Source organism: Gopherus evgoodei, chromosome 10 (genome assembly GCF_007399415.2).
Source record: "Gopherus evgoodei ecotype Sinaloan lineage chromosome 10, rGopEvg1_v1.p, whole genome shotgun sequence".
Lineage (NCBI taxonomy): Eukaryota > Metazoa > Chordata > Testudines > Testudinidae > Gopherus > Gopherus evgoodei.
The window spans coordinates 22,963,834-22,978,064 of NC_044331.1; the positions used below are offsets into that span (position 1 = coordinate 22,963,834).

Consider the following 14,231-nt stretch of genomic DNA (forward strand, 5'->3'; position numbering starts at 1 on the left):
GGAGTGAGCCAAGCACTGTAAGGTCGGGGTGCTCTTTAAATGAGCAGACAGTAATGGCTGCATGTATTAGAGCCCCTGCAACTGAGTTGGGGTGTCCAAGTCCCCCACAGGAATGGTGGCATTGCATAGAAGGACCTGGAATCATAGCCTCCCTGCCTGGAGCAGGGAAGGAGGTACGGCAAGGTCAGAGCTGGTGGCAAGGCAGAAGGTCTCTTGAGAGAAGTGGGGCTATGGATTGGGTGCTTGACACCAATGCCCTGCATCACTGCTGCACAGTGACCTGTGGAACTGTTTAGAACCCTACAAATACATGGATATCCGCAGACAATTTTTGCAGATCCGATGTGGATACACCTTTTTGTATCCATGCAGGACTCTAAATTTAGACACATCCAGGCTGTGAGAACCTAGAGAGGTCCAAGTCCAGGATGATGCCCAGGAGTTGATCTGATTCATATGAATCTGTTGCTCTCAACAGTAATATTCATACAAGCAAAGATTGTTTACATGAGTAAGGTTTGCAGAATGCAACCCTTAAGTGTCACTTATGATTTTTGTTCTGCTTTTAAATTAAACCTAAGATTTCTTGCCCATGAAAAATATTTTTGATGATGAAGTAAAAACCTTGAAATTCATGAGTCTGGCTGTCTTTATATACCATTTTTTCCCCCATGCAATACTCCAACTTTTCAAAATAGGATTCATTTTATATGATAACACTTAGGTCTAGTTTCACAGGTATTAAATTCCAACAGGTGCTAAAAGCAAAAGCCTTGTTGTCCTCAGGAGCTTGACACTGTAGGAGCTTAATCCTGATTTCAGTGACCTCCATCTCTTGTCAATCACATACCTCAGACTTTGGCCATGCCTCAGAACTGCCCTGAAAACAACAATGTGACTTCCCATGCATCTATATGGAACGATTCAGAGTAGCAGCTGTGTTAGTCTGTATCCACAAAAAGAACAGGAGTACTTGTGGCACCTTAGAGACTAACACTTTTCTTGATGGGGGGCTAAGATGCCACCCCTTGCTCCTGCCCTTGGGGCACTGAGGGTCCCACTAGTGGCCCATGAAGGTGGTAAAGGAGGGAAGTGGGAGAGGGGTCTGGGTTTGCTCCTTACTCTGAGCCCCAGCCCCTCTCAACTCCTGTGGGTCCTTACTCTCTTCCCCCTTGGATGGGGTACCTTCAGTCCTTAGACACTGGGGGAAGGAGTCTTCCTCCCCTGCTGGGGCAGGGTCTCCCTTACTCTAGTTTTCTGATCTTTAAAGTCTCACAGCACACCTGCAAGCTCCAGTCCTCTCTCCTGACTGCCTGAAGCGGTGGGTTTGTTAGGTTGCTAACAGGGTCTTAATTGACTACAGGTGCTCCAATTAACCTTTAGCAACCCTCCCTAGTCTACAGGGAACCACGCCTTAATTAGCCTAGGGCTTATATACTTCCCCTCTACTACTCTCCCACTGCTCCCTGGCCCTCCTGTATCACAACACAGAACAATGGGTGTTACCAGACACATACCCATTGTTTCATGTCCTCTGTGTGTGTGTGTGTGTGTATATATGTATATATATATATAAACACACATACAATCTTCCTACTGTATTTTCCACTGCATGCAGCCGATGCAGTGGCTTTTAGCCCATGAAAGCTTATGCTCAAATAAATTTGTTAGTCTCTAAGGTGCCACAAGTAGTCCTGTTCTTTATATGGAAGGAGACTCTCACAGATGATGCTAAGGGTGGAACACAACATGCATCAAGACAGCAATGGCATAAATATGTGGAGGAGGGGACCACAGTGGCTAACTGACAACCTCAGTCTAGATTTCATCCTCTAAAGGCAAATGCACTGTTTGTCTATTCATTTCTGTCTAATCCTTGAGATCAGGCATTTCTAGGCCTGGTATAATGGGATTTTCCACCAATTGCTATAAGCTATGTTCACATAATCGTTGATATATTTTTGAACACAGATGTGAAAGCTTTTTTCCATTGCTGAATAGTAAATAGGGGAAAATCCTAGTCCCGCTGAAATCCGAGAGAGTCAGTCATCTTACTTAGCAGAATAGCGGGCTCTCCATTTTGCTAAGGTTGAATGTCTACTTCCATTTAAAATGTGGACACATACACCTTTTTTTTTAGTTTTACATGATTTTCTCAAATTCATTTTGGATTGAAATATCCCATATTTAATTTCAACCCAAGGATTAATTGTTTTAGAGAGTGAGAAAACTGTGTCAACCATTTTTGAATTATATGATTGCAAGGGAAAAATAATTTTCCTTATATGTCTGATCAGAACATTTGATGTGAAGATAAAAGCTTTAAATTGGTTGGCTTGTTTTTGCACCTCTCTGATATTAACAAAACAACTAGGAAGAAACTCAGGTCTGTAGTCTGAAAATTAAAACATTTAAAGTAGGCAATTTCATGAAGATGTATTAAAAGCTTTCTATTTGTGTTCTTAGATATTTTTAAGGACTACATTTTTTTAAGGACAACACAGTTTAGAATATCTCTTTTAAAGACATCATACTGTGTGGCTGAAGCTGGCAAAGCTTCTAAGCTTTGCACACCAAATGTCTTCAGTTAAATGGAGATAATAACTGTTCTCTTTAGTGAAGATGATGGAATTTGCATAAGCTCTGGAGGATGATTAACTCAGTTTTATTATTTTTATTGTGGTAGCACCTAGAGACTCTAATCCTATTGTAAAAACAAAACAAAGACAGACTGCCATGAAGAATATGTAATCTAAGACCTCAATTCTGCAAAGAGTTACATACATGACTAACTTGATGTGCAGTGAGTAGTTCGATTGAAGTCAACAGGACTACTTGCTATGCATAAAGTTATGCACATATATAAGTATTTGTAGTATCAGGGGCCAAGTCACACTGTTAAGGATGACCAGTTTGGGGTATTTCTATTATGGATGATTCAAGTTGGTTAATAACTCATTTTCTAACAATTTCTTTCTTTCCCTTTAAATAACAAGGATGCTTAATGTAAAGATTTAGCATTAATGCAACATTAAGGTAGAGAAATAAAGATCACAAAATAAAACTGCTCCCATAGCATAAGGATGCAATGTTGTATTCATGTAATACGTTCAGTTCCTGCTTTTCTTGTTAGTTATAAATCTGAAGTGTGGTTATATTCCAAAATGTGACTGTAAAATAACATTGATGGGATCAATATTTATTCTCAATGTCTGCATGTCAAATTTACTCAATTTACTAATCAAAGAGTTTGGATTTTTTAATTGCTATTCCTGTAAATTTGTCCTGGCATTTGACAGTCAAATTGTCTGCTTTCTGGCTCATGCGTCATTACCAGTAACAAACAATTCCACAATAGGAGCTTATTTGATAATGCATGAGCCAAAATAGAATATTACACATGCTTTTTGCCATCTGTGTCTGTGGTATGAAGAGGAGTAGGAAATAGTAAAAACTTATTTTTGTCTGTAAAACAAGTAGATGATTCCAAATAGAGCCACAGATACATTGAGGAAAAAAGGTGGATTTTTTTACCAGGTTACTTTTCTGACAATGATATTCCTTCAATATATTCTGGTGATTATTGTGAGTATTGTGGTGTTTGTATGTTGTCGTGCAGGGGTTCTCGAACTGTGGGTCGTGGCCTGTTTTAATTGGGTTGTGGGCTGGCTTAGACTTGCTGGGGCCTGGGGGCTAAATCCAAAGCCTGACCCCACTGCCTGGGACTGAAGCTTAAGCCCTTGGTGGCAGGGCTCAGATCATAGGCCCTCTGCCTGGGGCTGAAGCCTTTGAGCTTTGGCTTTGCCCTTCCCTTTCCCTCCTCCATCAGGGAGGTGAGGCTTGGATTTTGCCCCCACTCCCTTCCCCTGGTGGCCAGGTTTGGGTGGGATCAGGCTTCAGTCCCCCCTCCTTGGATCGTGTAGTAATTTTTGTTGTCAGAAGGAGATCATGGTGCAATGAAGTTTGAGAACCTCTGTTGTAGTTCATGCATGTTGTTATTAGTGTATTAGTAAAGCATATTGGGCCAAATGTTCAGAAACATTCTGTAGCATTGTGGGTGTACTTTGTACTTGCAAGTAAAAACAGGTTCAATTATATGTGCCAATACTGCACCTATTTAGAAATCTGATTGCAGTTGTAAATTAAATGGAAAGAAATGCTGTATATTTTCTTTTGGAAACTACCAGTTGTAGTCAATTGCTTATCCCGTGTGGTTTTAAATTGTGGGGCAGCTTCTATTTAACATAACTATGTTTTCCTGCATCATTGCTAACCCTAGTACAGCTCCAACAGTGGTAGTAACAGTGAGAGCCATAATGTAGATATGTCTCCTGTGATTACCGGTGTGTTTAACTGAATGTCACTGGAGTTTCTCTGAGCAAGGTGCAGGGAATCTTATGTACAACAGAGCTTCCATCATTGCTAACACTATTCTATTAAAAATTGCATAGAGGAGGGGTGGCTATTAATCCAGTGTGGCTTCTATACAAATACAGATAGATTGATATATGGCTAAATGGACAGATAGGAAACTGAGACGTTACTAATACTTATGGCATTATTTGCACTTCTGTGGTCCTACTCATTTTCCAAAGTATTTCTATAATAATAAGTATAAGAAACTAGCTGGAGTTTGAACTACTCCACTGTATTCTCTGTTCTCAGATTTCAGAGTTGCAGAAGCATGCTCCAGATTGGTAAATTTATCTAGAGTGCTTTTCTAAACTGGGGTTCTGTAGACAGAAATTCTATCAGCTATCACCACTCTATTGAGATGCAATCAGTTAATGTTGAAATTTTTTCAATTGCACTTTCAGTCTTCCATCCACAGTTAACGGTGGGTGCAAAATTAGAAGCCTTTTTTGAAGATAATTAATCTCCCATTTTTCAAGCAGGCCCAATAGTCTTATTTGAGATTCTCACTAGTCCTGAAATAGAACTGCTGCAGGTACAGGCCATGACCTTTTTTCCTAACATAAAACTGAGATGAGGAAATATATTCCTCAGCTTGCAGGGGAATCACAGTAGAGTATTTGCTTAGGTTACATTTTAATTTACATATATAACCACGTGTCTGGTTATTCATAATTAAGCCTCTAGATCTATTTTCTCTTTTCAATTGTGCTCCTGTTTCTTTATTCTAAACTTCATAGTTAAGATGTGCTGGGGCTAAACTTTTCATGGCGTCCTGCCTATGGAATAAAAAAGAATAATTGATGAATGTGCCTGTACAGTGAAATTAAGTGGTGCATGGGCTGGTCTGCTGCAGAGGGGTGAAATTCATCTTTAAAGAGTATAAAGCTTGTAACATGCTGCTTTTTTCTTTGTTGAATCCAAACCAAATCTTTCCAGTGACACTGGAGGCTTTGCATAACACCATCTGATTCTCCCTTGAGCTTTCTCCTAAAGATTGCCCTACAATTAAACCGTGCTATTCAGTCCCATCTCAATGCAATTAGGAAATAAACCTGGCCCACGCTGCCCATGAATCATATGCCATGTGCATCAGTTTGATGGATATCATAAAAGCGCCTCAGTCAGATTTGACCTTCTCCTGTGGGGTGGAGACGATGACATTGGCGCCTCCCCGGGAACGAGCTAGGCGGTGATCTTGTTTTCCTGCAGGCCAGAAGGGGAACGGGAAGCCTCTGTCTTTGAATTTGAAAGGGAGCTCATTGGTGCAGCAGCAGCAGCGCCTTCCCAGGCCTGGCCCGGAGAGCTCCAGCCAGCAGGGTTAGCCAGTGCTGAGGAGCCAGGAGGTGCACGCATGCTCCTCCATCTGCAATCCTCCCTCCTCCCGCCTCGTCCCCTCCCACTCCTGTCCCGAGCTATCAATAGGGACCAGCTCATCCATTTCTGCCAGGGGGCTGAACAGTACGGCACCTCGCCCTAACCCTCAGTCCAGCCGCCCGCTTCTAGCCGCAGCAGCTCCTGGGGTTTCAGCACCACGAGGCGCGGACAGCTCCCTGTGCCTCCGCCGCAGGCTGGTGCGGGGTTCGGCGCTGCGGGTCGGGGCTCAGGTTACACCCAAAGCCGGCTTGTGCAAAGCAGGGAGCCTGCTCATTCCTCAGTCTAGCGAGCCCGCCTGCCTGCGAGCTCTGCAGCCAGCTTCGCTTCTATCCCGAAGGCCACAAGGATGGTTTTCAGTTGGGCGACGCTGGTTCAGGTCCTGGCGCTGATCGTGAGCCAGGTTCACGGCTTCCCTAAGCCCGAGGGCAGCAGAGGTAAGTCATGGCCTCATTATCCCTTTGCACCGAGATGGAGAAACTTTTTTCCATGGAATCAATGAGGACGAGTTAAAACTTTGCTCGCCCTTGGGTAAACATGATTAGATCCCAAGGAATCAGCACCCTGAACTGCAGGTGTGGGAGGGGGCATTTTGAACTGAAAATAGATTTTTTTTTTAAAGGTAGCGAATGGGGATCGGTTCTTCATTCACCTTTTGTTCTTTTCCAAGGGCTGTTTTATCTGTCCTGCAGTAGTTTTCAAGTCTTTGTCTCTCTCTTTCTCTGGTGGTGTTCTGGATGTCATAAATCTTTTAATCGCATGATTATGCCAATCGTATTATGCTATTACTATTTTAGTCAAGCTCTTACACAAGTTCTTTTTAATGTGTGTGTTATTTTTCTGATCAGAGAACATAAGGTTAGTCCAGTATGTAGAGCTTTCTCTTGTGGGCGAAAAAAACAACTGTTGTTTTTCCCCCCCTAATTTATATGTTTGGCTTATTCCCCCTTCTTTCTAGATGTATTGATTTTATTTCACAAGGATTTATATTCAACATCAATTTTCAATGCATGTGTTTTGAGGGAAAAAAACTACAATTCATTTTTTAAATATTATGCTGCCTCTGTTTGCATAATGCCTACCATAAATGAATATACGTATAAAGAACAGGAGTACTTGTGGCACCTTAGAGACCAACACATTTATTTGAGCATAAGCTTTCATGGGCTACAGCCCACTTCATCGGATGCATGTAGCCCACAAAAGCTTATGCTCAAATAAATTTGTTAGTCTTTAAGGTGCCACAAGTATTCCTGTTCTTTTTCCGGAACACTAACACGGCTGCTACTCTGAAACCTGAATATACGTATGTATGTATTCTAGATAAAGGAATATACAACAGAGAATTAAGTGAAGAGAGACCATTGGAGGAACAGGTAGGGAAAATGAAAAATTATCCAAATACTCTTTGACATTGTAACTGTAGTAAATATAATTTTGTGAGCTTTCAGTTGTGAGACTGATGAGACTCTCAACAGCTGAACAAAAACTCTTAAGAGCAAAACGAATATGGGCAGGCTTTGGTGAAATGTCTTAGCGTTTCAGTAATTTGTAAGTATTAATAGTGAGCTAAAAGAAAGTTTTATTGGCCCTAGATGCAAAAGTTCTGCCATCAGCTCCAACAGCACAACAAATCCTTTTGCACCCAAACTCTCTCTGATGTCAATGGGAGTTTGGGGTGAACAAGAAAAGCGGGATCAACATCCATCTACAAATCTGCAGTATATTACAACTTTCCATCAAGAGACTCTTTAAGCCAAAGAAACAATGTTACAAAAAAACAAAATAAAAAACACTACAACCCACCATCAACCCTAAGGGCTTGAGCATACTTAGGCAAACTTCCTAACTCCTGAATAAAGAGTGCAGGTCAGGCTCTACGGCTTTTCCAGAATAAAATGTGATAATATAAATTGTATTGTGTATAACTGAATAAAGGCTGTGTGATTACAATGTACTCATAGTTCCCATCTCGGATTTGTTCTCACACACCAGATTGCTGAAGCTGGGGCAGGCAAGATCAGGAAAACAGTCTCTACAGGTAAAACATGTCCCCTATTAACTATATTAATCTGCATAGTAAAATATTGTGAGGGTTAGACTATATGACGTGTGTGTTAATAAATTTTCCAGAAAATAAGCCAGAGTTCAGAAATTATTCCTTTACTGATGACTTGAACCTGCTAAAGTCAGTAACAGGAAAAGAGAGGAATGAAAAGGAGAGGGAATCAATAAGAAGCTCCCTATATGATCATCAACAACCGGCCCCTGATGATGCAGACTCCACCAAGAACCGCAGGCTGGTAGATGACTATGACTCCACTAAAAGTGGACTGGATTATAAATTTCAAGGTATTTCATAATAATCTTTTCAGTAACATCTAGCTTTGATTTTTCATACAAGTTACTGCAATTATGGATCATACAAAATTACCTAAAAATACACAATACTCTTTTGTGGCCTATAAATTTAAGTTATTGTCAATTTTTTTTGAGAAACCTACCACATTGGAAGTGCAGTTGACACAAAAGCACAAAGAATTTCGCAATTATTGGCAATTTTCACAGACCACTTCCATAGATTTGTTCCAAATGTGTAATCTGCATATTTTTTTGAGCCTTCATATTCAGTGGCTGGGGTATCCTGATGATGATATACCTCAAAACCACTTTAAAAATAAAAATGTATACATTTAAATTAGTAAAAAGAAAGGGCACTTAATGTATAAGTGATGTAGAACTAACTTATTTGCATACCTGTTTATTTCAGATGTTAAGTCTATTATTTAGCACATTTGTTATTTTCCACATAGTGGAGAAGGAAAAATGATTTAGGACCAGATGATGCCTGCTTTACTTGAAAGAGTAGTTCATTGACTTCAGTGGGTTAAGTAAGTCCCGTGAGTAAGGTAAGCAGTATTTGTCTCAAGGTGTTTTTATATTTATACCATGGGTCAAAGCCTGCTCATCATATTCACTGTTGCATTGGCTTAGAATGGCATTATTTGCATAAATAAGGGTTGCAGGATTGAACCTTTGATTTGCTGAAATCCAAACAGGAAAAAATAATATGCTGTTACCTGTTCTACAAAGCCATATGATTAAAATAAATACCAACAACGCAAGCATATATGGGAGCAATGGTATATGATTTTAAAGTACTTTTCTACAAGCAGAAATTGATTATGTTTCCCTGTGCTTATTTGTGCTCATTAGAAAGCTTCAGCCAGAGAAAGGCATTTTTCAGAAGAGGGTAAGCACTTGTGCATTAAGACCATTGTGGTGTTATTGATATAATGCTTTACAAAACACGGTGGCAAAGAATAACTGTAACCCTACTTCAACATTTGCAGAAAAGTGGATGTTTGTGTTGAAAGGAAAAAACAATGTACAGATATTTTTTAAAAAGCTATCTAAATCAAATGAAATAGAGATGTTTAGTGAAGAGTTAAACTGTAATCCTTTTAGATGATCCAGATGGTCTTCATCAGTTAGATGGCACTCCCTTAACTGCTGAAGACATTGTCCAGAAGATTGCCACAAGAATTTATGAGGAAAATGATAGAGGCGTATTTGACAAAATTGTCTCGAAGCTTCTAAATTTGGGTCTAGTAAGTTTCCTGTTATTTCATCTAGCTGTTTTGTCAGTTTATTTTCCCTTACTTATTTTTTTAATAGTTGGGCTGAATGCGGTGTCTGTGCAACTGAAAAGTTAATGACACTGGCTTGAATCAGGAAGCATGTGAGTCAGCGTATAAGCAACCTTTTCAATTCAATTGTGCCATTGCACATCAATCTTACCCTGCAATAAATCTGCTATTCCAGTCCTGAGCTTTGCTATGAAAGATGCCAAGTTGTAAAATGGTTTTATGGTGTGTAAATAAAAGTCCACTGAGGACAAGAAGGAGAGCGGCACACTCATTTTTACTTCCATTTCACTTCTGTTTTCATTGAATTCTTTTGTATTGTCAAGTGCCTTGTGTTTTTTGTGAACAATGCTCCAAATGGTGTAAATCCACATTGCTTCATTGACTTCAATGACAATACAGTGATTTATACCAGCTGAGAATCTGGCACAATAAATGCTGCTTGTTTTGATTGATGGCATAAAATGGATTTGATTCTAGGTCTCCAGAGATGACAGGCTGGTGTTTTAACCTACTGTTCTACCCATATTTTAATCCTTATGTTTTAATCTAATAGTAGTATTATCTATCCTATTAAACTGGCAGTTGCTGCATGCTGAACTCCCACCGATTTGAATGGGAGATCTGTGTAGAACAGTTGTAGGACTGAGTCCAGGCTTAAAAAATAGTTGTTAAGAAGTAACATAAAAGAGCAAATGCATTTGAGTGGAGCTGTGGATAATTGACTTTATTTTCCATCTTTATATAACTGTACACTATCACATATGTTTTCTTTCTTAGTAGCATCTACACGCTACAATCAGCCCAGTGTCCCATTGTGCTAGGCACTGTACTGATATATAGCAAAAGGCAGTCCTTTATTTAGTGGGGGGAAATGTCTGTGTAGGTTTTTAACTTAATTTGGCTACATTCAGTCTTGAAGCAAGCTAGCTAAGTAATCAAATAAGTAACTAACATAAGATGAGTTTATAAAGTTCAATTCTCAAATTATGTATTAAATTTTAAAAAATCCTATTATTATTAACAGATCACAGAGAGCCAGGCCTATACATTAGAGGATGAAGTGGCTGAGGTTTTACAGCAGTTAATTGCTAATGAAGCAAAAGATCGTGAGAAGGAGTCAGAAGATCTTGATTACCCTCCAAGCAGAACAGACAGTGATACAGAAGAAAAGCAGGAGGAAAAAATGGTAATTATTGCTAGCTAATCGTTTTGACTCACTTATCAAATAGTCTGAGAAGACCAATGCACTGTTCTATGCTTCAGGGAATAATTAGTTCAATTTGGAAACAATAAACATTTTTTTAAAGAAATGCCAGCAGCTAGAAAATATAAGCAATGCATTACATAAAAGTTTATAACAAGATCCTAAATTGGAATAACTGAGTAACTCGTTGAACTCCTTCTAATTACAGAAGTCCTGGCTCTAGTTGAGACACAGCATAAGAAAATGATGCTGTTTGTTGGTCTTTTAATGATATCAATCATATCCATGTACTTGTATTTTTTTTTTAATTTTTCAATGTTGTTTGTGGAGACACCAAACGTTGCTGATCAAGTTGGTGTTATGAATGGAGAAATTGATGATACTTTGGATAACACCTGGCCCTCCTCCAGTGTCTTGGAAAGAAGAAATGAGCTGCCTTCTGAGGATAATTTTGAGGACCTCCAGTATTTCCCAAACTTCTATGGACTACTAAAAAGTCTTAACTCAGGTGAACTCTATATTTTCTCTGTCATGTGTTTATAGAACTATTTAGTAAGAAAAGCTGGAAAAAGCTGGGTGCAAAAGATTCCCTCATTTTCTTCCTCTCAGCCTGAAATCCCCTTCCCTCTAACTTCAAAGCCCCATGTCTTAAGGACTTTCCTTAAGACGAGGAGGCTGAATGCAACTCCCTTTGGATCCCATCACCCTCACTTCTAGATCAGCTAGAGAGAGTGATGTGATGAACTTCATTCACCAGGTGCAAAGTATGCTACCTCTGCAGCCCCACCAGGCCTGTGCTATGGGACCCAGGAGCCTTGAATTCTTCTGTTCATCTCCTGCCTTTAAGATGGCAAGTTGTTTTACCCAGAGATATTTCCAGTAACACCCTTGTCTCCTAAGCCAAAGGAGATACAAAAAGTGAATCAGGCTACATTATCATCAACACAATGATTGTGCCGGTAAATTGGCCTCAGCCTCCCCACTCTGTTCATAAACCACAGACTTTGTTATATATTGCAGTGAAAGCCCTGAATCACTTCTTGCTATTCTGGAGTTAGGCATTATTCTGTCCCAGTTTATTATGAGCTAGATTGTGGCACCTAGCCATAGACATTGTCAGCACACACTCTGTCTCACGCCCACTCTTATTCCCCCCAACCAGCAACATTCTTTCTCTCTCTCCCCATCGAAGCCAGCAACCACTTACTCTGCAGATTCCTCTTTCTGCAGGAATCTGGATCCTCTCCCAGCCCATCTCCACAGGCAATGAGTGAGAAGCAGGAACCAGAACCAGAGGGATTTTTTTCCCCTAGTCTATTCCAGAAGGCTTGGGTTCTTCTTTTTGTTCTCTTCCTCTGGGTAACCTGAGCTGGTGGTGGTTCTTCCTCTTCTCTCACTGCCCACAGATCAACGATGGACCTGTGCGGCTCAGTAGGTTGTTAAGAACAAGGAACTGGGCACCAGCCCTTGCACATGTCTCTGCCTCTTCTTGTATCCCACCTACCTCCCTGCCAGCCTGTATCAAACCACAAGAGAGACGATGCAATCACACCCTGCAGCTGTGTGTTGACTTACAGGCAGCAATGTAAAAACCTGCTCAAGCAGCTCCCCAGTGCTGCCGGGCCCCTTGCCAAGGGTGGGAAAGTGTTTCCACCTGGCCCTGCCTGACAGTGGACCGGATTCCTTGCTGTGCATATTAGTGACAATTTGGCATGCGAAAGGCCATGCACATAACTATGTGGAGGTGGATGAGTTTCATGCTGCTGAGGCAGAAGTAGAAATGACTTGTTTGGTATATAGCTGTGATAGAATGTAGCAGAGAAGAATGAGGAGCAGAAGTACTGAGAAGTCAGCGGTGCATGTGGGCAAGAAAGGAGGATATATGCACACTATTAAATTTAGCTCGAACTTTAGCTCCCATTTATCATGTAAATTGCTGGCTAAGAAGCAGGCCCTGAGAAGGTCAGGATCCACCCCCATGCTGAATGTACAGATACATCTTTCCAATATGTGAGTCATACCCTTTTGGCAATCCATAAACTTCTCCTGAGACACTTTGTCTCCCTTTGTGAGCCCATGGATCTGATATGAGTTTCCCATATACAAAGTGGCATTGCCATGTTCGTATCTTTCTCTAGACGTGCCTTTAAAGAATTATATTTTCTTCCAGTATTCTTCATTGGACAGTCCTGAGACATGTGCTGCTTTGTCCCTGCACCTTTCAAGCATTGACCGAAAATATTAAAATCCCTGGGCCCAAGCCTGTGAAGTTCTCCAGGGGTCCAGTAACTTTTTTCCAGGGTATTAAAATGTATTAATTTCATGGCAAACTCTGGCTACTCTGTAGCATAAGGAACGGATGTTATTCCAAGCCTTTTTTAAAAAGGCATTAATTCTTGCACCCAAAAATAATTTCCTATCAAAAGGAGTTTTGACCTCAAGGACTGCTATCCAGTTGTAGATATGAGATGTTCATTGTGATTGCTGGAGGATAAAACCACTTCTAGATTAGATTCTTGGGCATTTCAGACATTGTACAATACACCCTGTGTGCAGCTTTCTGGCCTCCAGATTGTTTTGTATCTTGTAGTTCTTGGAAGGATATACATTTCTGGTGCAAGAATAAATTTTCTACCACAATTTCTGTACACATCTGGGTGTTATTTTTATCCTGGATAAATTTTCCTGTTAAGCATTTTGGGAATTTCAAAGAATACGGGGGTTTTTTTTGTTTTAAATCTCTCACATTATATCAATTGTCAGGATCTCATATTTTTCTCACATCCCAACTTTACCCACAATGGAAAATCTTCATATAACTACTTGTGCTTGATTTGGGGTCTGCTTCAAAGCCTGCGTGTCTTTCTATTGGCTTCAGTCAACTTTGATCAGACCTTTAATCTCTCATCTAGTCTTGTTTTGCAAAAAAAAAAAAAAAAAAAAAAGGCATTTTTTTGTCCTGAGCCTTTGTTATTCAAAGGAAGAGTGAGAAAGATGTTTCTAATTGCTGGAAACACGAAGCTGGGATATTTAAGGCAGCATTTGGAACAGATACTGTAGTTTTGGAGATATAATTATTTACTAGTGCTTGCTCTACTACAAAAACAGAGGCCTAACAAAGCCTGGGATTTAGGGTCTTTCCTTACGTTCTGGATTATTGAGCCAAAATTGCTCCTACCTATGTTAGGAAAAGTCCTTATGACTTCAGAATAACTATACCGTACACTGTACAACACAAGAGGACTAGCAACAAGCCAATGCAGACAACAGATAGAGGAGTACTCCAGTTAACTCTCCACCTAATTGCACAGTATGGTAATTCAAATAAGGCGAGTCACCTTTACCTCCTGCAGTCACATTGGGCTTTGAGAACAGTGGAACTGATGCAGTTTTGCTGAACTGTGGAAGTAGGATGGTTGCACCCTCTCCCTATAGGGAAGCATGATTCAGAGGGATCTCCTGCACCTCAGTGCACAAAAGGGTTCTGGGAGCGTTAGGGTGACCAGATGTCCCGATTTTATAGGGACAGTCCTGATTTTTGGGTCTTTTTCTTATATAGGCTCCTGTTACCCCCCACCCCCGTCCCGATT

General features: G+C 40.4%; 1 protein-coding gene across 3 annotated transcripts in view; it reads left to right on the forward strand.

The window, feature by feature from the left end:
- The first annotated feature begins 5,270 nt into the window (after positions 1 to 5,270).
- SCG3 (secretogranin III) overlaps positions 5,271 to 14,231 on the forward strand; it is a 35,830-nt gene continuing 26,869 nt past the window's right edge. The window contains exons 1-7 of one of the 3 annotated variants that reach the window (XM_030578038.1): positions 5,271 to 6,224; positions 7,111 to 7,163; positions 7,783 to 7,828; positions 7,921 to 8,139; positions 9,256 to 9,398; positions 10,462 to 10,623; positions 10,963 to 11,149. In XM_030578038.1, coding sequence (XP_030433898.1) covers positions 6,137 to 6,224; positions 7,111 to 7,163; positions 7,783 to 7,828; positions 7,921 to 8,139; positions 9,256 to 9,398; positions 10,462 to 10,623; positions 10,963 to 11,149 — 898 coding nt within the window. In that variant the 5' untranslated portion in view covers positions 5,271 to 6,136. The remainder of the gene's footprint in view (positions 6,225 to 7,110; positions 7,164 to 7,782; positions 7,829 to 7,920; positions 8,140 to 9,255; positions 9,399 to 10,461; positions 10,624 to 10,962; positions 11,150 to 14,231) is intronic. The other 2 variants (XM_030578039.1, XM_030578040.1) reach the window with 2 other exon arrangements.